The sequence below is a fragment of the Callithrix jacchus genome, chromosome 3, assembly GCF_049354715.1.
Source record: "Callithrix jacchus isolate 240 chromosome 3, calJac240_pri, whole genome shotgun sequence".
Lineage (NCBI taxonomy): Eukaryota > Metazoa > Chordata > Mammalia > Primates > Cebidae > Callithrix > Callithrix jacchus.
Window position 1 is genome coordinate 188,019,018 of NC_133504.1, and position 26,242 is coordinate 188,045,259.

The window sequence follows — 26,242 nt, forward strand, 5'->3', positions numbered from 1 at the left end:
AGGCCCCTACAGAGTACTTCGGTCAAGGGAAGTCAAGGAGGATGGCGCTGCAGGAGCTGGAAAAGTGGCCCAAGGGAAGCTCCAGCAATGGGGGAGCAGAAGAATGTGGGGCCACCACAGAGGAAGCGAGTGGGCAGCTGAGTCGAAGGGCACTGGAGCCAGGGAGTGAAGACCACTGCTGGATGGGAACACCGGGGGTCACCATGACGAAAGCAGGCGCGATGGAAAGCCACACCCAGAAAGTGGAGGCGTTGCAGGGGGCAGACGACACTGCCAACATGGACAACTGCTTCCCAAGTTCACCTCGGAAGGCAAGGCAAGAATGCAGGGCAACAGGACAGTCACCAGAGGGAGCAGGAGGCCAGGAAGAACCTTCTTTTTTAAAGATAGATCCAACTAGAGAATCCTTTAATGCTAGGAAAAAGCATTTAGAAAAGCTGAAGATACAGCAGAAGGATCTCCCAGGTGTCTGGAAGGCAGAGGAGTGGGGGATCAAGGCCAGGAAGCCCACTCCAGGGCGCAGTGGGTGGGAGGCCGCCCGCAGGGTTTCAGCCAGTGCAGGGACTGAAGCCTACCAGACCCCAGGAAGCCCAGCCCCTCTACTCAAACAGGACCAGACGACAGGGGTGGGACAGTTCCTCAGACCACTCCCGCCCCCCCACCCTTCACACAGGCCACAGGACAAGCAGCAGCAGGGACAGTGTGCACTCCTGGCTAGATCACCAGATGGAAGGGCACAGGGCTCCATGAAGCAAGGGAAGACCCGCCCTGTGCCAGCCTATGCCCACAGCCTCACTGCCACTGACCCCACCATGCTCTTGTCCCCACCTATGCTGGATGAGGGACTGAGGACACCCAAGGCACCCCCTAGCCCTTGGCTGTGAATTCCACCTGCACCCCTCCTCCCCAGCCCTGCTTTGCTGTGCTCCACAGATCTGTCTGCATCTGACATCAATGTGTTTTATTGCTTTGCCTCCCTAATAGAATATAAGCTCCATGAAACAGGGATTCTCACCTATCTTGTCACAACTGTGGGCTTAGAATAGTTCCTGGCACACAGAGGAAGCACAGAATGTGGGCCGGGCATGGTCCCCCTCCGCCTGTAACCGCAGCAACTCAGGAGACAAGGTAGGAGGGTCGCTTGAGCCCAGGAGTTCAAAAAGAAACACAGCATATGCCTATGTGTATGTACATACACACCTTTATATATGAAATAGTATGTAAATATATAATTGTATTTTATACATAATACATAACTGCTGAATGAATTCTCTATGATTTTATGTAATATATAACAGTACTGCATATAATGATATAAACATGCCATTGTTGGGTGAGTGGAATGAATGAATGAATGCATGTGCGTTCAGGAAGGTGTGAGTGAATGAACGAACACAGGCGCTCTGGTGGGGCGTTGTGCCCAGGGCCTCTGCATGTACAGTCCCATGCAGTGGGCACTAGTGTTTTCTCATCTTAGAGATGACAAACTCGGGGCCTAGAGAAGTCAAGTGGTTTCAAGCCGTGGCCTGTGTGGCCACACAGCCGCCTCTTCAGCACTTTAAGGAACCATGCATGCGTGGCTGGGTTTGTGGTCTGGGGATAGATCCGTGACCTGGCTGCTTGCTCAGCTCTGCAGGCAGGAGGGAGGTTGTCCTCCGAGTTGGAGATGATCACTGGGGTGACACAGGAAACACGTGGGGAGGGGGAGCTTGGAGGAGAAGGGAGAGTAAAGAGGGGCAGGCAGTGCAGGGAAGGGGAGAGTAAGGAGGGACAGGCAGTGCAGGGAAGGGGAGAGTAAGGAGGGGCAGGCAGTGCAGGGAAGGGGAGAGTAAGGAGGGACGGGCAGTGCAGGGAAGGGGAGAGTAAGGAGGGGTGGGCAGTACAGGGAAGGGGAGGGTAAGGAGGGCAGGCAGTACAGGGAAGGGGAGAGTAAGGAGGGGCAGGCAGTACAGAGGAGGGGAGGGTAAGGAGGGGCAGGCAGTGCAGGGAAGGGGAGGGTAAGGAGGGGCAGGCAGTGCAGGGAAGGGGAGGGTAAGGAGGGGCAGGCAGTGCAGGGAAGGGGAGGGTAAGGAGGGGCAGGCAGTGCAGGGAAGGGGAGAGTAAGGAGGGGCAGGCAGTGCAGGGGTACCCGGCAGGGCACAGTAGGGCTGCCATCAACCCAGAAATGTGTAAATCTTCCCCACAACCCCGCCCCAGGCTCGTGTGGAGGGGCAGTGGCGGGTTCAACCAGGCTCAGCATTTTACCAAGGGGTCTGGAAAGAAAGACCTAGAGTGGGAGTGTCCAGGGTGCAGTGGGCGGGGGCCGCCGCAGGGTTTCAGCCGGCACAGGGACTGAAGTCCAGCCGTCCCTCTCCGCTGCCTGCCCTGCCTGCTCTACAGGTATGTGTATTTCTCTGGGCCCAATGCCTCCCTCGCTCAATCCAAGTCACAAGACAGGAGACTCAACAGAACAACCAAGTGGAAAGGACGTCGAAGTCTCCAGCAATCTCAGTCGAATGAGTGGAGAGGAACTACTGACAGGCTGACCCACACTGGAAGAGGACCCCGCTGTGTTCCGCTCGATTCTAAGAGGACACAGAGCACCTCATTCCTTTCAGCTTCCGAACCAGCCCCTGGCTTAACTCTCAGACACGCTAGACGGTTTATAAGCACTAGCTACCTAATGAACTGGCATCAAATGAGGACCGGATCTGTTCTAAACAGACCGTGCAAAGGGGAAAGACACGGACCCAGTGTCTCCACGCCTTTTAACACTTCAGCGAGAGACAAGAAAGCAGCATGTCAGGAACACAGGGCCCGGCTGATCCAAGGGTCTCATGCTAACACGTGAACCGTCTTCTGCTGGGCAGGCTAAGGGGCCACAAACAAGCTACACCCGAGAGCCCCTCCGCATCCTCTCTGGACGCTGCGGCCCTCGGTCACGCAAGGCCGCGCCAGCCTCTGAGGTGAACTGGCAGGACACATACCTGTGGACTCGACGTCCCTGACTTGGGCTCAATGGCCAGCCCCAGGGTGACCCCGCCTGCCAGCGCCTTCTTCAGGCTCTCCTTGACCTCCGTGAGCTCCAGCTCCAGGCTGACGCGCTCTGCCTCCTTCTGCCGGCACTCCTCCTCCAGCTGCTTCAGCTTCTCCTCCAGGACCGCCTGCGGCTTCCTGCCTGGAATTCCCAGAAACGCTGTTACTCCCACAGCAGACACTCTCCGGACAACAGAGAAGGCACCTGGTCCCCGAAAAGAACTTCCATAAAACGTTTAGCTTGAGCTCCCCTGATTTAGGTCCTCGGTGCAAAACCTAAATTCAGCAGTTTTCTAAGGGACCAGAGTCCTTCCCCAACCACTACCCTTTGCTGCAGCTGGTCCCCAAGGAAACAGGAGATGCTAATTATCAGCAAGGCCGGCAGCTCCTGGCTCTCGGCCTCAATGTACCCCAGTGTACTCATTCTAAAACGTGGCCCCTAAACTCCACAACTTCCAAAGGTGCCACTGCCTGAAGTGTGAACACTGTCCTTCCCTGATGCTCCGCCAATCCTTCCGCCAGCTCATGCCCTGTGGCAATGAACAGGGGCACAGCTCGCATCTCTACTGGACATGGCATACACTTCTTTCAGGCACATTTGCTGTATTTATTTGAGGTTTGCTGCAGTGACCTAAGATGGACCCACTGGACAGATGAGAACACCAGTCCCAGGAGTGAACAGACTGGTACCCAGGGCCCGGGCCGGTGTCAGCCAGCAGGAGAGGTTCTCTTTTTCAAAGCTGAAAGCACCTTCAGCCCCCGTGCATCTTCACTATGCTGCAAGCTTGGAACACAAGGGAGAAATGCCACTTCTGCCTTGCTAAACTCAATGCCCTGCCCCATTCTCTGGCTGAGCCTCCTCCTGGGTCAGTCTCAGGCTGCAGGCCACATCCTGGCTCCTCCTGCAGGGTCAGCCTGACCTGACCTGCCCTGCCGACACCTGCCTTCCCCTCTTCTAAACTCCAAAAGCTTTCCCTTCTCAAATCACTGAGGCACAAAGTCCAGAAAGGCGGGAGCTGCTAATTGCTGGCTGGGTGTGCATCAGCTCCTCCCTGCACAGCCGGACACAGGGGAGCTGCAGCTTCCTCTCTGGACCGCGCAGGCCTCTGCGGCATCTGAAGCCCCCGTCCCAGCCCAAGCTAGTACAATTTCAATCTAGGGAGCCAGCGTTCGCAGTGGGAGCACCAGGCTGGAAGGGAGGTCACGCCTATGGAAGCCGTGCTGCCCCAGGGTCAGGAGCTAGGCACCAGCTCCCGCCAGCAGGAATGCACACGCCTGGCCCAGGGATGCCACTCTGGCTCCAGACTCAGTTCCTGGGAATGCGCCCTTGCCCTCAGTCCCTCTCTGGCGTCTGTATCCCGCTAGCCTGGCCTCTTCCCCGATGCATTCCCAGACAGATGCGTCCCTCTCTGGCGTCTGTATCCCACTAGCCTGGCCTCTTCCCCGATGCATTCCCAGACAGATGCGTCTGTATCCCGCTAGCCTGGCCTCTTCCCCGATGCATTCCCAGACAGATGCGTCTGTATCCCGCTATAGCCTGGCCTCTTCCCCGATGCATTCCCAGACAGATGCGTCCCTCTCTGGCGTCTGTATCCCGGTAGCCTGGCCTCTTCCCCGATGCATTCCCAGACAGATGCGTCCCTCTCTGGCGTCTGTATCCCGCTAGCCTGGCCTCTTCCCCGATGCATTCCCAGACAGATGCGTCTGTATCCCGCTAGCCTGGCCTCTTCCCCGATGCATTCCCAGACAGATGCGTCTGTATCCCGCTAGCCTGGCCTCTTCCCCGATGCATTCCCAGACAGATGCGTCTGTATCCCGCTAGCCTGGCCTCTTCCCCGATGCATTCCCAGACAGATGCGTCCCTCTCTGGCGTCTGTATCCCGCTAGCCTGGCCTCTTCCCCGATGCATTCCCAGACAGATGCGTCTGTATCCCGCTAGCCTGGCCTCTTCCCCAATGCATTCCCAGACAGATGCGTCCCTCTCTGGCGTCTGTATCCCGCTAGCCTGGCCTCTTCCCCGATGCATTCCCAGACAGATGCGTCCCTCTCTGGCGTCTGTATCCCGCTAGCCTGGCCTCTTCCCCGATGCATTCCCAGACAGATGCGTCCCTCTCTGGCATCTGTATCCCGCTAGCCTGGCCTCTTCCCCGATGCATTCCCAGACAGATGCGTCCCTCTCTGGCGTCTGTATCCCGCTAGCCTGGCCTCTTCCCCGATGCATTCCCAGACAGATGCGTCCCTCTCTGGCGTCTGTATCCCGCTAGCCTGGCCTCTTCCCTGATGCATTCCCAGACAGATGCTGCCTTACTCTTGCCTGTCCCTTCTCAAGAAACGAGGGGCTTCTTCTATCCATGAAGCTCCATCTTGCCTTGCCTGATCACCCCTGTGGGCTCCCCTCCTGTGGAGAAATCCAGCGGGTCCCTCTGGCACAGTGAGCAAATCTACCGAGCCCTGTGGAGGCAGGGGCCATCCTCCAGACCATCTCTGCTGTCAGCGTCAGAAGCTGGAGCAGGTCCCCCAGCACCTCCCCTGCCTCCGTGAGCAGCGTGTCGGTCAGGTCCTGAGCAATGAAACGTGCAGTCTCTGATACAAACGCGCCTGGGGCAGTCACCTGACCCCAGACCCTCCCTACCGGCGCTGGAGTCCATGGCGGCGCGGAGGTCTTTTCTTTCTCTGCGGAGCTGGGCCAGCCTGTCCCGCAGGGCTTCCTTCCTCTTCAGCAGCTCCTCTTCTCTGGTCTGCAGCCGCCTGGCGTCTGCTTCTACCCGGTTCTTGCCATACTTGTACTGAGCAGCATCTCGGGAAGAAAAAAGATAGCAATTAAAAATCAGGGTTACTAGCCCGGGAAACACAGCGAGGTCTGTCACTACAGAGAGATACAAAAATGAGCCAGGCATGATGGCACATGCCTATAGTCTCAGCTACTCAGGAGGCTGAGAGGGGAGAACTGCCTGAGCCTGGGAGTTCCAAGCTACAGTGAGCTGTGATTCTGCCATGTGCTCCAGCCTGGGTGACACTGAGACCCCATTTTGAAAAAAAAAATAGGTTTATTCAAGCATACAATGGGGTAACTCAAAAAGCCTGTTTAATCAGCCAAGTCAGTAAAGAAACACAAAGCCAATTATTTTCCCAATTCAATAAGAAAAAAAAAACAGCGGTGGCTTGAACTAAGCAGAAAAGTTGGCTAGTTCAAATTCTTCGACAGCCTTTGAATCAAATTTTTAAAAACAAAAACAGAATATTAGGACATTCCTTTAATTCCCTTCCCTTTGAGGAACGTGACTTGTAACTAATCTGCGACAACATGGAGAGTGAACATTCCATAACCGGAGAAGACAGGGGTCTGTTACTATCAACAATCCTGTCTTGAGTTTGCTGCCCTCTCTACATTCTGCAAAACACTTCTGCAACACCACAGTGTCTGTTCCTTCCGGCCATGGCATCCGACTGGCTCTCGACTGCTGCTACAGCCCCGCTCTGGGATGGGCACTGGCACGGGGCGTGAGGTAATACACGTTTGTTTAGTGAATGAACTAGCAACCGATCCGTGAAGAGGCAACCAGGAGCAGGACCTGGAGCCTGACCACCTAGGAAGGAGCCCAGCTTGCACCTGTAGCTGCATGACCTGGAACAGGGCATGAATCCCTCTGCGCCTCAGTTTCCCTCAGCTGTGAAATGGGGGTAGTAAGAGCAGGTAATTCACTGGGCGGTTATGAGGATTAAATATTTATAAAGCACTTAGAACAAACGCAAAAATGGGTAATACATAAATGCTTCTTTCATAAAATTAATAAATAAGGAGACTGGCTGTAGCGGACATTACAGACGTGGCGACATCACACCACCAGTGAAAAGGCTTTCAGAACCGAACCGCACGCTCTCTTCCTCCTCTTCTGTTTGCCTTTCGGTAACAGTAACTTAGGACAACAGCTCTTTGGAAGAATCCATGGAGGAGACGAGGGTTCTAACAAAACTTGGATGGAGGGTCACAAATGGCAAAACCTCAGTGATCTCCCTGTCGCTTCTAACAATTGCTCACACCTGATGACAACTCCTAGGCCTTCACGACTACATACCCCACGTGTCTGACTACCTAGCTTGGCTACAAAGTACTTCAGGGAGAAGTCACAGGGTGGCATAATGGTTAAGAATAAAAACACTGGGCTCAGAGAGGTGGCTGTAAACCCACACTCCACCCTCCCTGGCTACGTGACTCTGCAAGCACCCTCTGGAAAAGCTCAGCTTCACCCTCTCTAAAACAGACACGAGAAGGAACCCTGTGTGTGTGGTGTGTGTGTGTGTGTGCATGTGCACATGTGCATGTTTTAATGAGATGTGTGCGTGTGTTTTAAATGAGAAACACGTATCTGAAAAAACTCTAACAAAATGACATGATGTCTGATGTAGTGACATTCACTGGCAAGTCTTACCATATCAGCGATAAGTGATTCCCAGAGGCCTGTCCACTCAGGGACAGCGGGGAGCCATTTCTAGCGCCTGTCCTAAATGCTGGATGTGCCAGTACTTGCAATGTGAGCCATCGTGATTTCAATGAAATACGGCATTTATGAAGGCATAGAAAGTGATCACCCTGTCAATTCTCCCCGGCCCAAATGCAGCACACAGAGTGACAGCGAAAGGGTTGGCAGCCTGAGGACAGGCTGAGGACAGGCTGAGCATTCAACAGTCTGAAACAAAGGAGCTAGGGTAATCACAGATTTTGCAAACAAGGCCAAGTCCAAACTCTACACTTATTTCTCAACTATCCTGTCTCCCCAGATGAACTCAATGCAGTAACCTATAAAGTTCCAGTCTTTTCGTCCCCATGTAATAAACCCCGTCTACTCTATAATGCAACTGGCTGGATTCAGCAAAAACACAGAATGCCATTATTTTTCTCTTTTGTCACCATTAGATGTCACCAAAGTTAATAAAAACTCCCTACAGAAGGTCTCATAAAATAAAGGAATAAATCATCTAGGAAATAAAGTCAGCACAGGTACTGACGGAGAAGTGTCATGGCGACTAAGACTCCGTGGGATTCAGATTCCGCTTTAACAAAGCTGCCCAGGTGTGAGCTGCTCCTTCCCCACTACCCCTCCCCAAGGAAACAAAACTAAAAGAGGTGAAAGTTAACACACCCGATACAGTGGGAAATAAGATTTGCTAGAGACAAGGTCAGAGGAAGTCAGCACATTAAACAAATGGTGGCGGGAGGATTTGGCCCCACTGGTTCCAACCTATCTGGTGAGCATGTATGTATGTGTGTGGGGGGCGGGTAGAACAGAGGCAGAGACAGGCTTCACAGGAACGTACACCCTTCCCCAGGGCAGTGGCGAGCATGTGTGTGTGTGCGGGGGGGTAGAACAGAGGCGGAGACAGGCTTCACAAAAACGTCCTTCCCCAGGGCAGTGGCGAGCATGTGTGTGGGGGGGGGAGGGGGTAGAACAGAGGTGGAGACAGGCTTCCGGCAGGAATGTACACTCTTCCTCGGGGCAGATGCACCCTGGTCCTGCTGGGTGATTCCAAGGCTCGTTCATGTACGCAGCCAAGGACACTGCCAGCCTCTCAATTCCCCTATGTGGATGCTGTGACTCCAAAACTGAAACCACAGTGCAAATGGACGTCAGCACGTGTCGGTATCGGACCCTCTCTCTTCTACAGCTGGTGTGGGGTTACCAACGGGGCTAGCCAGCCTCATCTTCATTAGCCACAGAGACTGGTCTACCAGTTGCCGTGATCCAGATTGGAAAAGCTCAGGTACAAATCCCAAGTGGCAATGGCATGTAACCACATCAAACTCAACAGCTGCATCTAACTCCCACCTTCTTCCTCTGAGAAATCTTCCTGGACAGATGGCCTCAGGGGCCCCCGACCTCCGGAACCCCATGCTGCGGCCCTTCCACGTGCTCATCCGCACGTGCGGGTCTGCTGGACCAAAGACGCTCGATAGCAACTACTTGACTGTGTCTTTGAGTCCCTGGAGTGAAGCGTCCTGCCTGGCTGGCTCCCTGATGAGACATCCCACATAATGAGGGCCAGGGCAAACAACACTTCAGAGATGACAGTATCACCCTCCATGGATCCCTGGAGGGAAGGGGAGAGGTGCAGGCAGGCTGAGTCTCTTGTGTCTTGAAGCTTCTCTGCCCTATTTCCAGCTGGCTGTGGAGTGTGAAAGCCTGCCATCCACTCTGGCTCTGTGATTGACCAGCTGTAAGGCCTCGGGGTAGCCGCCTACCCTCTTGGTGATTCTTTTCTCATGTGTATGATGGGGCAGAGGACAAAGCCACTCAAGTAAAGTGGATGGGATAAGAACGGCTTGCTGTAGACCACAAGGCGCTGCAGGACTAATCGCTGCCCTGCTCTAGTGCTGTGAGGTCCCCATATGACCTCAGTCATTCCACTGCACCAACCACAGGAGCATCTGTCTGCGCCCAGCAGATAAAGAGGCTGAGTTTAGAGTTTGCATGGCTTGTCAACCACAGATCAGGGACATGAGCCAAGGTCTCCTGACCCAGCATCCAGGGCCACCCGGAGCTGCAAGCAACCTGCACTTCCAACTGCCTCCCATTTTAAAATGCTGAGTCAATCCCACAGACAGCAAACCAGTTCTGGGCTTCCATTTACAAGCACAGTCAGAAAAGCTGGGTGGAAACTGCCACTGTCCTTCCATGCAGCCGATGAGGAAGGATGGTGGTGCCCGCAGCTCCACCTCTCCAACTGCCCCCCAAGCTGGCATGTACTGGTGGGCAGGCTCAAACAGGCCCAGCTCTACCAAGTGCACTTACAGCCAGAAGGCAAGACATCCGGTGGCATACTCACTCGAAGCCGTCCTTTTCACACCAGCCACAGGATCCACTTTTTTTGGCTGACTGCTCAGAGTCTTCCCTTTTCCTGTGACCCCATTAGATGCCACTGGAGGCTTTTTACCCTTGAGCTGTTGAAATGAACACATAACATTAAAAATAAACACACAGTCGAAAAATCTTGGGTCTTTTTTTCCTGCAGTCATTTCTTTCAGTCTCTGACTCTAACTATTATAGAAACTAGCATAGATGGAGAAAAAAATAAAGGCGAAAGAAAACCAAGACGGTTTCCAAACACTGGGCTGCCGGGATTAAGGGGAATGGCTAAGGAGGTGTGGCCAAGGCCAAAGCCAATGGGGTCCGCAGGATGTGGAGGTGTGGCCGAGGCCAAGCCAATGGGGTCCACAGGATGTGGAGGTGTGGCCAAGGCCAAAGCCAATGGGGTCTGCAGGATGTGGAGGTGTGGCCAAGGCCAAAGCCAATGGGGTCCACAGGATGTGGAGGTGTGGCCAAGGCCAAAGCCAATGGGGTCCGCAGGATGTGGAGGTGTAGCCAAGGCCAAAGCCAATGGGGTCCGCAGGATGTGTTCCACTGGACGCTGCCGAAGGGACGCCTTTCTACTGGCAAATCACAAACACCGCCCAAGCTGGCGCAGGCTGAGGTGGGCAGTTTTGTTTCCGAGGCTGGGCTGCCCTCGGGAGAGGAGCAGGACCCTGCGTCAGAGCTGTGCGGCTGCACGCGCTTTTACAACACATCCTAACGGGCAAGGGAAGCACAACACCCGCAGCAGTAACATGGAAACTGAGCTCGCACGGACTACAGGTTTCTGAAAGAGGGAGACAGTGCTCTACTCTAGGGACTGCCACAGCCCCGCGAGTTCTGCATTCTGCTGGCGTGCCCTTCCATGCAGCTTAGTTGTGTAATTCTTCAGCGTGATGGCAAAGACTCACTCCAGCATCCACGCCCATGCTTTTTTCCATGATACTACATTTCCTTCTGTTGCAGGCCTCAACTTTTGGGAGACACAGAGATCCAGCTCCAAATTCTGGCTCCATCATTTAGGAGCTGTCAAGCAAGTTATTTAAACTTTCTGAGCCCCGGCTTGATTATTTAAAAAGGTAAAGGTAGCTACCCGTCCCCACAGGGTTCCTGAAATGTTCAGATGACCTGCAGTCCAGGAGAGAGGACGTGTAAGTGCTTGAACAATAGGCTCCCATTAAAATGACCAAAGGAGGGCAGGAAGCACAGAGGCCCTGCAATTTAACCTGCACAAGTGTTTCCTGCCTCAACAAGAGCAAAACAAAAGGGAACAAACGTAACCCCTCCCCACGGGAACCACGTATCACACGGTTCCCAACGAACGTGGGGACGACCCGAGTGTGCAGGAAGGAAAGCTGTGTTGCAGGGTTTTACCTAAGGCGGCTCTCAGGGCAACAAAAAAACAGGCAGAAACACAGAAACACATTTACTCAATAAACACAACACATAACCTGCCCACTTTCTGGCGTAAGTCCTTGTAAGAAGCCCTGAGGCTTTACTCAGCTCTGGGCCCCTCAGACGCACTGAACGGGAATCCCCAGGGATGGGATCTGAACAACCGTCATTCAAAATCGAAAACCAACACACACCTGGGCATTTGGTTTCTGAGGAAGCCGCCCTACAGGGAGCTAGTGCTGTAAAGTCACCACTATCTACAACTCTGCAATTTCACCTGGGTCATGATTTTCTTAAGATTACCCAAAGAATGGAGAGAAATACACATATTCAAACATGCCCATTTGCAATGTTCACATTCCTACATTATGTTGGCTGAAGTCTTCAGGCAAAGCGTAACAAATTCTTAGGTTAAAGATGCATGATAAGCAGGGCATGGTGGCACGCGCCTGTTGTCCCAGCTACTTGGGAGGCCAAGGCAGGAGAATCACTTGAGCCCAGGAATTCAAGTCCTGCCTGGGCAACACAGTGAGACTTCATCTCTTTAAAACAAAACAAAACAAAAAAGGCCTAACCACACAAAATTACTCTGAAATGTTAGCTTGCCATAAACACAGGGTGTGCGATGGACCCCAGTTCAACATCAAGGCTAGTATCGTCCAGTGGTCAACAAACGTCCTTGTTATCATCGTCCAGTTTTTCGGAGTATACCTCTAGACTTACCGTGGACAACCCTTACCGTACTCTGAATATCCCATGTCCTGTTTAAACATCAAAAGCAATGACTACATGGAGTCAGCCCTTCCTCATTACGTGTAATGGAAACATATAAAAGAACCTTGCAGTTCAAGAATCTTCCGGAAAGTTTTATTACCCGTTTCTTTTAAATTCTCTGCCTTTAGTTAACATAACTCACAAAATTCACTGGGGAATTTCCAAGAACAAAAGTTAAGTCATATGTGGGCAAAGAAACAGTGCTTAGACAGACCACGAGCTCGTGAGAAGTATCTCACCAGTTCCCTGGCAGTCAGGTTGCAAATTATATTCCAGTTGAGAAAAAAAAAATTACGCTTTGCCTTTGCTGAGTCCCATTTACTACAAGTTGAGAAACTGTTGGGGCAATGTGACTTAAAGGTGGCTCTAGAATCTTACAGAAGAAGGTGCTGTACCTGTGAGCTGAGCCCGAGAGACACCCTCCCCACAGAAGAGGTGTTAGTGAGAGACTGAGCGGAGGCAGGGTATTTGTAGTGGTTAGAGGACAGCTTGTCAGCAGACAGCCTAGAGGCCTTTCTGTCAGCAGGAGAGTAGCGGGCAAAGATTTTCGGAGACGGCAAGTTATCGTACAGGCTTGCGTTATCATAAAGCACCGCTTCTCCCAAGCCTCTGCTGCAGGAAGCAGGAAAGCCATCTTCCGGTTCCCACTGCAACACACACAGCTTTGTGGTTAGTGACCTGGACACAGAAAACAGCAGCTTTCAGCATAGCGAGATGTCATTTATTAATAGCACAGCATTTAGCATGGCGCCAGCATCCCAACACCCTTCTGCACAGACTGCAGCTGTCACCATAAGACGCGCACCCCCAGCACACACACACACACACACACACCCAACACAGGCATGCAGACTGATGCAAAAGCACTGGACTTCTGAAGCCATATGGAAATTTTTGTTTCCTTAAACCATTCCCAGAATGGGAATGTGAAGCTGTCGTTTGGTCCTGTCTTTTAAAGAAGAGAAAGAAACGTCATCTGGTATCTCCTTTTTTAGAGAAGTCCCCAGCGCAGGATGTGAATGTGCAGGCGGAAGGGAGCGTGGGCCCAGGGTCTGGGCTCTGCTGTGCGCAAAGGCGCCGCGGTCCAAGCAGAGCCCCCCACGCTCTTCACAGCACTGCCCTCGCCCTGGAAGCTGACTTCGTCTCACAGTCATCTGGGAAAGGGGAAAATGGAAGCAGAGATGGAAGAAAGGAAGCCTGGAGCCGGTGAGTGGCAGAGCGGAGGGAAGGGCCGCGCTCATCCCCGCACGGTGCTGCCTCTAAGCCTCGGGCTCCTTCTGGGGACAGCAGACCACCCTGCGGGCTCCTCCAAGTCCCTGTGCTGGAGTCAGTGACCTAAGTCCTATGGGATCTGTCAACACCCACCCTCTGTGCCCTGCTCTGTATACCTGGAGAAAGTGCCACAACCCAAACAGCCTGTGAAAAGAGACATCGAATTCTCAGAGAACGTTAGATGCTCCCAAATCTCATTGATGTCATGGTATTCTTTTAGCAGAAAATCTCTAACAAAGGACTAAAATAGGTACATGCCATTGCATGGGGCAGAGGAGTCTGAGAGCACGGACATTAAAGTATTACCTCAACCCCAACATGGATAACCGCAGCCAAGGCCTTTTCAGCCTTCAGGGTCTTTAGAAATTGCCTGGCATCACAAGAAAGGCCACGTTAATTTCTCTAGTATGTTCTTTTACCCTGTGTTTATAGTCTTCCTGCACAGTCCTTCCCGCCAGACGGTAATTACAGCCTTTCGTTATAAAATAGAAAGGCTGAAAACTCCACAGTGGGAGCATCTGTATTCCTCCACAGTCACTTCCATGCGTCTGTTTTTGTGATGTAAAAATAACGATGCCTGCGGATAAACTCGGATGTGAGAGTTTCATAATGACAACCCGGCATATATTTGTCCAGAGTTATTAAAACGGTCTAGACGAGACTATCATTTTCCCAAAATACCAAAGATTCAGTCGTATGGAAGACGCAGAAAAACACCTCCAGAGACCTCACGGAAGTTTCTAGTTTAAGGCGTGGGTGTGCAGACTTTCACTCAGTCTAAGCACCGGGCAACGGTGAATGAGTAAACACTACTTAAGCTGAAACAGTGCTATGGTGCCAGATATTTGGTCATAAATATGAACTTTTTTTGAGATGGAGTCTTGCTCTGTTGCCCAGGCTGGAGTGCAGTGGTAAAATCTCAGCTCACTGCACCTTCCGCTTCCCAGGCTCAAGTGATTCTCCTGCCTCCGCCTCGAGTATCTAGGATCACAGATGTCCACCACCAAGCCCGGCTAATTCTTACATTTTTAGAGACAAGGTTTTGCCATGTTGGCCAGGCTGGTCTCGAACTCCTGGTCTCAAGTGATCTGCCCACCTCTGCCTCCCAAAGTGCTGGGATCATAGACGTGAACTACCACACCGGGCTATAAATATGAACTTTAAAAACCTAAAAATGAGGCCCGCCAAAAAGAGATGAGCTGGTAACAGAGCCGAACACACAGAAAAGAGTTTCAGGAAGGGGCCAAGCAGAGGAAGGAAGCCACATACATGTACAGTGTTACGTTCTAAAGGCAACTGTCGCCAGTCCAGCGATACACGGAATGGCAGGCCTCTGTTTCTAGTAGATTAAGCTGCCAATGACCTAAAGAACACTCATTCCTGTGGGTGGCCTGGATAGTGTCATCAAGGTCTGAATGAAATGGGCTGGGTGGAGCCAGATGATCCCATGCGTGGTTCCACAGGGTCTCAACGGCATCCGGCTCAGTCACAGGTTCATGTGTAAGGGGTGCACGTGGAGAGACACAGTGAAGGAAAAGGCGGATGAAAGAGTCTTTGGGTGGGACGGGATAGACAGGCCAAGAGAAGTGGATGGTTCTCAGGATGCAGATGAGTGTGGTAACTGGCGTCTAAACCCAGGGATAAGCCTGTGTCATCAAGAGACACTGGGGTGACACAGAGCAAATGGAGGCAGAAGAGCGGGTCCCACTGAGAAAACAGCTCAGGGGCTGTAATACAGGGCAGGAACCAGCCTGAGAGCCTGCTCCCCAGGCCGCCATGGATCCGTCTTAATGGGAAGAACTTGCACAAGCCCCCTGTGCGGGGGTGGAGCACCATGGTGACTGTGGGCACCCAGAGACACTCCAGGGAGGACTGGCTGAGGAAAAGGAGGGCACTGATGGGCCCTGAAACCTCTCCGCCTCGGACGGCAGGTACAGAGGGGCAGGAGGTGGCGACGAGTGGGAAGGTGACTGGGCCCCATGGACACACTGCGTCCATCACGGCTCTTGAGGAATGGGCCAGCCGCTTCTGACCCCAGCATAAACAGCCTTCAGTCTATTTATGCTCCTGAGCACTGGGGGTCCTCAGCCCTGCTCCTCCCTCAAAGAGGCCATTGTCTCCTGATTCCTGCTGTGGGCAGCTACATAATTTACAATGCCGGGGCTGACTGAGAACATTCACCAGAATATTGGAGAGACGATCGGAGAAGCAAAACAGCAAGAAAAAAGTCTGAAATACCTTCCAAGGCTGGAAAAAATAATAATAAATATACTTTGTGTCTACCTTTGAAAACCATCTTAACATAGATGCCAATTTCAAACCCACCAGTACTGGGCGATGCGTGGCATGTTGGTTTCTCAAGCCTCCTTCATCCATCTGCTGACTGTGACGGCCTCACCTCTGAATGCTCAGGGCTGGGCACCGTGCCTGGACCGGAGCGGATGCTCAGTACACGGTTGTGAGATGAGCACACGAGGGGATTTCTCAGTGTTTTAATCCTATCGGGAGATAACTACTCATTGGCAACTTACCCTGTGCTATGTTTGATTTAACAAGTTGCCCAAGCATTGCTCGGATACATTCCTTTAGTCGGTATTTTAGTGGGCTGACAAGTCTAATTAATGGGAGTGACATTAGGCCGGGCACGGTGGCTCGCTCTGGTAATCCTAACACATTGAAAGTCTGAGGCGAGAGACTCACCTGAGCCCCGGAGTTCAAGACTGGCCTGTCCAATACAGGGGGATCCCACCCCTACTAAAAATAAACAAATGAGTGTGGTGTGGTGGTGTGTGCCGATGCTCCCAGCTACTTGGGAGGCCAAGGTGGGAGGATCCATTGAGCTGCGGAGGTTGAGCTACAGTGAGTCTTGACTGCACCACTGCACTCCAGCCTGGGCCACAGATTGGGACACTACGTCAACACCAACAGAAAAAGGACAGTGACATTAAATTGCAAACTGTCTACTAGTCTCAAACGATCCACTTGTTCAAATACAGCTTCAGATGAACAGCACGTCAGAAACCAGGAGCAGAGAGATGACATGGAGTCTCTGCTTGCGTCAGAGCCTTAAAAAGCCGACCTCATAAACTGAAACCAGGGGAACTGAGGCACAGAATTTTCACAGCCTCACTTCTAACAAAACTATGACTCCAGCAAACGGGTACTCACCGAGCCGTTGATGCACGGGACGTCGTCGTAATGAAGCGCCGTCCCACTGGGGTGGGCATAGCCGTTGGACGTGCCCCCTAGATATGGGTTAGCAGATAGAACACGCCTGTTCATGAAACTGAAAGAAAGGAAATGCGTTAAATCCATAACCTGACACCTCTTACTCCAATCAGTCAGGTCTTCAGTGAGTTCTGACTCTGTCCAACGCTATGTCAGCAGTCACGGGGCAGAGAAGAAATACTAGACAGAAGCTCGGCGGAAATGAGAGGATGTGTTGGAGGGACTGTGCTATGAGATTAGGAGGGCACGTACTCCGCAGAATGGCGACAGAGATCGCCAATAACCAACGCTAAGTACACACGGCAAGGCCCGCAAGTAACAGGCACTCAGAAATGGCAAGCATTTCGGTCATCATCCGACTCTCGCTCCTCTCACAGCCTGTGTTGGTAATAAAGTTTTATTGGAACACATGCTTCTTTCATAAGTGTGTTACATCCAAGAGGATAACATGGGCTGCAAAGCTAAAAGTTGGGCCAGGCAGCATGGTGACTCATGCCTGTAATCCCAGCACTTTGGGAGGCCGAGGTGGGTGGATCACTTGAGGTCGGGAGTTCAAGACCAGCCTGACCAACATGGAGAAACCCCATCTCTACTAAAAATATAAAATCAGCCAGGCGTGGTGACTCACACCTATAATCCCAGCACTTTGGGAGGCCGAGGTGGGTGGATCACTTGAGGTCGGGAGTTCAAGACCAGCCTGACCAACATGGAGAAACCCCATCTCTACTAAAAATATAAAATCAGCCAGGTGTGGTGACTCACGCCTATAATCCCAGCACTTTGGGAGGCCGAGGTGGGCAGATCACTTTAGGTCGGGAGTTCAAGACCAGCCTGACCAACATGGAGAAACTCTATCTCTACTAAAAATATAAAATCAGCCAGGCATGGTGGCGCATGCCTGTAATCCCAGCTACTCGGGTGGCTGAGGCAGGAGAATCGCTGATGAGCAATTATTCAACAGATGTGTATGGAGTTCTCAGGACTCACTCAGCACCACTGCCACCCCACACAATTCATTCTCACCTCTTCCCTGAAACTCCCTCAACTTCTGAGACCCGCTGACAGTGGCCAGAGAAGTCCTTTAGAAGGTGTGATATTGCGGCATAATAAAAATATATTTTGGTCTTTGTCCCAAGTTCCTGGTCAGGGCTCCTAAAACTCCCGCAATTTCCTACATGAAGAGTACAATGAAGGCTGGTTGCCAGGGAAACCAACCCCGTGATTAGGGCCTGAAGTTTCCATAAAAACCCAAAAGGACAAGGTTCCCAGCTCAAGCTTCTGAGCTGTGAGCGTGTGGCAGTGTCAGAAGCGTGGTGCACAGCAGGGGCACAGGAGCGCTGCGCTCCATACGCCTTGCCCGGTGCACCTCTTCCTTCGCTGCCTCTGAGCTGTATCTCTTCACAGTAATCCGGTAAGCAAACTCTTCCCGAGTTCTGTGAGCATCTAGCAATGACTGAACTCATGGGGACCTCCAACTCACATCCCGTTGGTCAGAAGCACGGGTGACAACCTGGACCTGGGGCTGGCATCTGAAGTGGGGTGGGCCCTTAACTGGGGGACCTGACGCTGCCTCCTGGAAGACCATTAAGGGTTAAGTTCATGTATTAGGACACCCCACTCGTGCCTGCAGAAATCTGGAGAATTGCTTGGTGTGAGAAAGACCTGCCCATCTAGTGGCCAAAGGCAAGACCCAACATTGTGGAGCCTGCAATGAGAGAATTGCTCACTCCCTTTAAGAAGGGCAGGCCGGCCATGCCAGCCTCTGCCCAACACCCCCAGGTGCTTCTGAAGTCATAAGGTGCTGCCCAGGGCCGAGGTCTCTGCTCCGTCCTTACGCCTTGGCTTCCAGAGCTGGGTCAGTCTCCTTGGTATTCTGGGGCTCCCCTGGCTCTCTCTGCTCCCCCAGCCCCTCTGCCTGCCAAACTCCTCTCCAGACACCCTTCGTATCCGGGTCTCCGCATGGGTGCTGCCCCCCAGGGGAGCCCGCCCCGACAGCCCCACAGCACTCCTCCCTCCCCTCCAGGTCTGGGCCACCACCCCGCATCCATGTCCTGCCTGCTCTCCCCACTGGAGGGTCGGCCTCAGAAGTGTGGGGACCACACCAGCATACGCAGGGGTCCGCAGGTGCAGGTGCCTAGAGGCTCAGCAGCTTCTGAAGCCACGCATCAGGTCTAGCAATGGAAACACCCAGGGAAGAGACCCCCCCCCCGCCCCGACAGCATTTCCTGCTAGTGGGGGTATTTCAGAGAATGCTGCGTTTCTATGATCACCAGCTTAAGAAAACACAGTGTAAACACAGGGGAGTGAAGTCTGCCTCTTTGGCGTACCTCTGGCAGCGCAGCCACGGGAGAACCCCGGCTTGCGGTTCTGGGCTGGACTTCAGCAGCGTGGGCCGTGGAAAAGGCTCCGCACAGAGCGCGCGTGCGCCCCCTTCTGGGGAGGGACGCCATGCACGGCTTGCTGCCTGGACACATTCTTTCAATTGTAATTTATAAACTTTTTCCTTTGCTTCTAAGAATGTAACTTAAAATACTTAAAAGTATATGTAGGAAAAGACAATGAATAAAAAGAGAACATATAAGAAGGAAAGGCACAGCAAAACTTGAACATTAAAGAGTTCTGCAGTAATAGATTTTCATTTTTAAAAATACGTATTTAAGGTTTTCTAATTAAATGCCTCATTGGAGGGCTTTTGGGGAAACAGCGCTATGTATGCTCTTTGTCAGTGAGAGGCAATAAATGGATGGATGAATAATGCCTGGCCACGGGGACCATCCCCTCCCCTGTGCCCTGGCCATACTGAGGCTTTCTCCTTCCCCGGCATCTTCGGTTTTGAGCCTGTGGCCTGCACTCGCCCTGCTACAGCAGGGACATAGTGTGGGGTCAGAACAGAGGCCCTGGGTGGCTCCACTCCTGCTTCTGTGCTGGGAAGAGCCACTGCAGGATGCCTCTGACAGGCTCACTGGCAGGACTTGGGAGCACAGTGATGAGGTGTCACAGGCACACAGAATGTCCCAGGTGGAGGAGGCCACAGCCAGCAGCTAGTCACCCCTCACCCTACAGAGAGGGACCTGGTCCATGAGGACAACTCTGCCTGGCCCTCAAGAGGGCAGGGTGTGGGGTCACGACTAAACACGAGGCCTCTGTCTTCCACTTGATGTCTTTCCACAATAGGATTTGTAACCAAAGGCAGAAGTGGAAGTGAAGTAAGAGGCCACAGGCCACTCGTCACATAGAAACCAGGAGACAGTCTAGGGAGCTATTTCCGAATAAGCTCCTGGAGCTCAGAGGAGAGGGTGGCCGAGAGGACCGCCTCCCATCCGCGCATCTGCCCACTCGCCGCCCTCGCCATGCCAGCCCTGCCTTCCATGCTCTGCATCCTCACTCCCGCTTCCTGATGGACTCCTGAGAGGGACGAGAAGAGAGTTTCGGGGAAACTTCGGAGCACTTTCCTTGTATTATATAATCTCTGCATCTCATTTCAAAACAGGCTTTCAGGAACATATGTCTCAACTGTTTACATTGCTAAGGCTCCTAAATGTGCCGCTTTCCTGAGACACTCCCCACGATCATCTTTCACTTTCCTCCTTTCAAAATATATTACTGCTGCTTCATCCTAGTCATGCACAACGCAAAGACCATTCTCCAAAGAACCTTGAAAAGACTCATTAGCTGGCTGCCAGTTTCTATAAAAGACAAAGATTTCATCTTGGAATTTCATCTTGGAGCTGGCAGGTGACCATATTTTGGACACTGTTTCCTTGTCACATCTCATCTCTCGTGAGTTTTACAGGAAAGTCTGCCTGGAAAACTTGCAAATAAACTTTATTGCTAACTGACATCTCCTATGAAGACTTGAATGAGGTACTAGATTGAAAAGATTCCTGCAGCCATAAATTCATTACCTGCATGTGTTTAATAAATATTTTTAGTATTATGATCGGCATTCCTTTCTCAAAAATGCGACCTTGCCACGTTTGGTTTAAATTGATACTCTACTCATTTCTAAACTGAAAGCCAAGTGGTATTCTAGGGCACCTATTTTATTTCCCTGACATGTGTTGATCACTTTGCCGATTGCACTGGAAATCACATGTGGACGTAGGAGAGGGTTTCATAGCACTCTAGCATCTTCCCGACAAACACAGTTCACATCCATATCCACTTTTATGTCAGTCTGGTTGGACTTTTGCAAAGCTAGATTCACGGATATGATATCTCTTTAAAAACACTTTAAATGTGCTTTATTTACTGCGTGGTATTTAATAAATAGGAGAATCATCATAATTTACCTATGTTTTGCTGATTAGAAAGCACGCATTTAAGCAATAATGAGGATAAATGGAACAGTACGTACTGGACTGCATCTGTCCTGATTTGTGCACAAAAGGTCTGTCCTGCAGAAACCTCCACGCTACTGGGGATTTGATGGACCATCTGTGCAAGACCAATTCCACCTGTCAAGGCTACTGACCTTGGCTGGGTGTAACAAGCGGCCTCAGTCCTAAAATGGGCCAAGTTATCTTCACTTTGAGAACTATTTCTTAGGCCCAGAACGTCCGAGCTAAGCATTAAATCAATGTCCATTCGCCATTCAATATACAAAGGAAGACTGCTCCAACTCCCCGTAAATGCCACCTGTGTGGAAAGACTAGCTGGTGGTGGTCACATTAAACACCAGGCATTCCAGCCCAGCTTCTTCACACTCGAAAGGGTGCGTCATCTCAGCACTGGCAGGTCCGCCAGCAGCTGTCTGGATGTTTATCCTCATTTGCTGATGGAATTCATGACCAGCCTTGTTTTCATTCACTTCCCTCACCCCAGTCCAGACTCTCTAAGGATGAGAGAAACAGATGCAGAGCCAAGGGGTCAAAGACGCCAGAGCTGAAAGCTTCCGCGATGATCTCGCCCACCCTCTCTATTTTCTCCAGAAGGCAGCAGAGGCGCTAACAGGTAATGAATGACTTGTCCAAATTTTTCTAACTAGTAAATACCATAGCAGGACCCAAAACCAAGATACTCTACCTACTACCTGCCGTATCTGAAGTTAAACCTGAGACGTATATTCATTGTTCTTCACTTAAAAGTGGCATCATGGGTCATGCCTGTAATCCTAGCACTTTGGGAGGCCAAGGTGGGAAGATCGCTTGAGCTCAGGAATTTGAAACCAGCCTTGGCAACATAATAAGACCCTGTCTCTTAAAACAAAAACAAAAACAAAAAAAAATTAGCCAGGCATGGTGGCACATGCCTGTAGTCCCAGCTGCTTGGGAGGCTGAGATGGGAGGATCCCTTAAGCCCAGGAGGTCGAGGCTGCAATGAGTCGTAATTGTGCCACTGCGCTCCAGCCTGGGCAACAGAGCAAGACCCTTAATCAAAAATACAACAACAACAAAACCCCAATAATCAACAGAAAGTGGCATTGTTCACCCGCCTGTAAACCCAGTTGCTGTCCAGCTTAAAGAAGGTACCTGGGTTCTCACACCTGCTTCCTGCATTCAGTCTGTCACAAAATGCTCTTTTGGTTGAAGTATGTGAAGCAAATCTAGCCTCAAACAAATGTAAGCCGGAAAAGTGGGGCACATTTCAACTGCTTTCCCGAGAGCTGGCGACACACTTCGTTGCTACTGCACCGAAATGCAGCAAGTGGCGGTTTCTTACCGCTAACTGCAATGCGGAGTCAGAGATCAGGTCGGTCGGCTTACATTAAAATCCAGTAGTTTCTCTTGCACTGGGAGTAGATCTTTTCCCAGCACGACTTCTGCAGTTCTTTCAAACGCTGCCGCCCTTCATTACACATCAACAAAACTGCTCACTGATAGGACTACAGGTCTCAGCAGGCGTCTGCAGGTGCTGAGAAGCTGGCAGGCTCACAGCGGCAGATGCGAATTTTCCAGAATTCTAACTTCTAAGGAAAGCTTCAATGTATCACAAGCATGGAACACTGCCAAGTGTTTGCCTAGAGATGATGGGTATAGCCAGCTCATTTTCAAGAAAGCATCTGCAAATGCCTGCATGCGAATAACCACGGATGGTCAGTTGCTTTTTCAAGTAAAAATTTTTAAAAAAATTAATGCAGCCAGTTCTATGAGCAACTCGCTGGTCTGAGAGCTGTTCCTCAATAGGACCACTGTCACAGTATGCTCAGGCATGCTCGCTGTGGCCTCCCGTCGTGCCACACAGAACAGGAAAAACGCAGGGACTGCAGAGACTTCATACAAGTATCTACTATCCAGTCCTTTACAGAAAAAGTCGTAACTTTTCCTGCTTCCTCAAGGACATCTCAAGTGAAAGGAGCACTTTCTTTTACTGTTGCAAGCGCGTGGCAGTGGCAATGATTACTAATACAGGGAGGTGCCACTATCTGTGCTAAGGTGCCAGCCAATTATCACTAATGCAAATGTCCAGACAGTGGGAAAGGAAAATAATGTCTTAGCATTATCATGAAAATAACCCTGCAGACTGCCAGAAAGGGTTTCAAATATCCCCAGGGGTCTGTAGACCACACCAAGAACTGCTGCTATAAATCTCTCTGCCATCATTATGTTAAAGAAATACTCACAGTTCATTTATACATTATTGCAGCATTTTATAAACATCAGAATTTATATTTACAAAGTACTTGACTGATGGCTTTGAAAACTCAGTCCTCGTTACAGCAGTATGTAGAATCATTTCTGCTTTGTAGAACTGTTCCTCTAACACAGGGGTCAGCAAACCAGCGGTCAAATCCAGGCCACTGCCTGTTGTTGCCAATAAAGTTTTATTAGAACGCAGACACACTCATTGTTTATGTACAGTGTCTGGCTGCAACGGGAGCCGAGTGGTCGGTCATTAACAGGAAATGTCTGGCCCACGAAACCAAAAATATTTCCTATCTAGTCCTTCATGCAAGTTTGCCACACACTGCTCAAACAGGAAATCCAGTGGGTTGACATGACAAAAGCATTTCTGTAAAATTTGAATTAAGATAATGCAAAAGGGAAAGTCCTGAGTTTTTCTTCTGAGACTATATCCTCACACAAACACTAAGTCAGGCAATGAGGGAAAACCTCGTTACTGAAGTGCGGCGCCGTTTCAGGTGGCGGTGGATCTTACCAGAAGGTCTGTTTGGCTGTCTGGATGACATTTGCAGACATTTCCACGTCAATGTAGTCATAGTGCAGAGCTCCCGGGTCTGTGGACGACCCCGTCTCTGCAAGTAGAATCCCAATCCACCTGCCCATGTCTTCAGAGGAAGATGCCTGTGGAGGTGGAAAAAAGGTATTTACTAAAGATCTTTACAGTTTCATGAATGTAAACAAAGACCACGTGATAGGGAAGGTGATGAAACATGACGTCCCTAAGAAGAAACGAGAAGGAAGACGCAGCCATCGACAGGGCAATGGAATCCATGTCACGTTCACAGGAGGCCTCTGCTCGGGAAGGAGCATCCCAATTACACCAAAGGTGAATGAAACTTGGAGGTCCTAAAAGGCCTTGCAGTTATCGTGGGGAAGGGCACTACGGTGTAAGACAGGAATATTGATGGGATTCATTACACCCCCACTGAAGGAAGCTGCTGAGGAGCCTCGTGATGCTGGTGACGGCTCCTGACCATGAGAGGGAGCCCGCCCCAGCCGCTGCCGCCTGACCTGGCTGTGGAAGCACAACCAAGCTCCAGGCCCCCGCCGGCCTCACACCTTTTCATACCAGGGGCCCTGGGTGAGCCCCTACATGGTCATTTAGTTTCTCCATTAGATGACACAAAAAAGTGATTTCCTTTTCTATCAGCTGTGTTTCCAGAGGGGAAAGAACACTCCGCAGTCACTGGGCTGCTCTGGGCACACCATTTGTTAAGATGTGTGATACCTCCCTATTTGGTCTGCTTAGTTTGCAAGTCTGAAATATATCTTTAAGACTATGTTCATTACGATATGAAGCCATCTTTCTTTTTTTTTTTTTTTTTTTTTGAGACAGCGTCTTGCTCTGTCACCCAGGCCAGATTGCAGTAGTGTGATCAGACCTCACCGCAGCCTCCAACTCCTGGTCTCAAGCAATCCTGCCTGAGCCTCACAAGTAGCTAGGACTACAGGTGCTCACCACCAAGCCCAGTTAATTTTTTTATTTTTTATGTGTGGAGACAGGGTCTCAACATCTTGCCCAGGCTGGTCTCAAACTCCTGGGCTCAAGCAATTCTACTTCAGCCTCCCAAAGTGCTAGGATCACGGGTGTGAGCCACCATGCCCAGCTTTAAGCCACTGTTTTAAAGTGATTTAGAAAATTGGTTGTATTTTTAATGGCATTTCAAATGTTTAAAAATTTTGATTAATCAAATATGTAAATAATGGTTAAAATTTAGGAGGAATTAAGCTATCAAATTTATGAGTTAACTGAATGGTGAAGAAAAAATAAATTTTATTGCGTATAAAAATTCTTTATAAAGATTTCTAAGTTGAGCTTAAAGGCTTGAAGAAAATTGGGTTTTATAATTATAACCTTGACAAGTTTAACACGGATCAAAATATGAGTAATTGTAAATATTCCATGCCGTGTATGAAGGCCTCTCTAAAGAAAGGAATGTTAACAAAAATGCAGCTACTTTTTTATGTTGAGAAATTGGCTAGTGGTATTTTCCATATAGCAAAGCATTCCTAACCAGTATACAATTAGGCCATTAGGACAAAGGGAAGGAATTTCCATTAAGTACCTTATGGAGAGGAAAAGCATAATCAACATTTGCCAAATTAAAATGATCTGAATACTTGGATTTTTAAAAAAGGTCACAAATGTCTTCTCTTCACAGGTCTTGTGTCCTCCCTAAAACAAAATCTGTACTGAGAATGTACCCATGAGTGGTCCATGTCCATGCCACTACAACCATTTCACCCAAGCATCTTAACAATACCTTAATGCAATGAATACCTAAGACGTAACTGATACATTACGTTAGAGCTTACCAATTGTTTTCTTCATAGTTTATTTTACTAAATTTCCTCATCAGCTTTTAAAGAATAATGCTGTGATGTTGGAGGTGTTAGTTCTCATGGCTTTTAATACATAGACAGGTACAGACGTGGAGATGTGGTGGGTGCATGCATATATATATATACATATACACGTGCATATCCATGTATATCTACACTTACAAGCATCTGTCATGTGTGACATATAAACATGTGAATGTGTGTGTCTATACCCACATCCACACCCACACATCTGTTTCCTGCGTTTGTCTACTGAAAAGACCCAGAAGCTATGACCCGCCAGCAGAAGTGAGCGCCTCTAGCACCCAGATCCTGGTTTCTAAATTCTCCGCCATTCTCCACTAAAAGGAACAGCATGCTTTGGAGGAACAGCTGACTCCAGGTCTGGGGCCAAGAAATGTACAAGGTGAGCCTGGGGCATCTCCTTGTGCCATAAAGTAATGAACGTGCTCTAAGCATGATGGACTGTATCTCTTTATTACAGAGACATGGCAAAGGACAAACAGCCAGCTCCAAGGGCCTCCTGCTGACCAAATCTGTGATAGTTTGACCAAAATAAATCGTAATAAAGGATATAATCACTGATTAAAATAATAGTCTAGGCCAGGTGCAGTGGCTCACACCTATAATCCCAGCACTTTGGGAGGCCGAGGCGGGTGGATCACGAGGTCAAGAGATCGAGACCATCCTGGTCAACAAGGTGAAACCCCGTCTCTACTAAAAACACAAAAATTAGCTGGGCATGGT

The 26,242-nt window shown here is 50.5% G+C and overlaps 1 protein-coding gene across 13 annotated transcripts in view; it reads right to left on the reverse strand.

The window, feature by feature from the left end:
- Positions 1–26,242, reverse strand: part of AFAP1 (actin filament associated protein 1) — a 177,365-nt gene that overhangs the window by 11,777 nt on the left and 139,346 nt on the right. For 7 of the 13 annotated variants that reach the window (XM_035294153.3, XM_035294154.3, XM_078367588.1 and 4 more), the window contains 6 exons: positions 23,628–23,773; positions 16,470–16,587; positions 12,425–12,676; positions 9,838–9,952; positions 5,648–5,812; positions 2,967–3,157 (listed from right to left, as the gene is read on the reverse strand). In XM_035294153.3, the coding sequence (XP_035150044.2) occupies positions 2,967–3,157; positions 5,648–5,812; positions 9,838–9,952; positions 12,425–12,676; positions 16,470–16,587; positions 23,628–23,773 (987 nt within the window). The remainder of the gene's footprint in view (positions 1–2,966; positions 3,158–5,647; positions 5,813–9,837; positions 9,953–12,424; positions 12,677–16,469; positions 16,588–23,627; positions 23,774–26,242) is intronic. The other 6 variants (XM_078367590.1, XM_035294159.3, XM_078367591.1 and 3 more) reach the window with 1 other exon arrangement.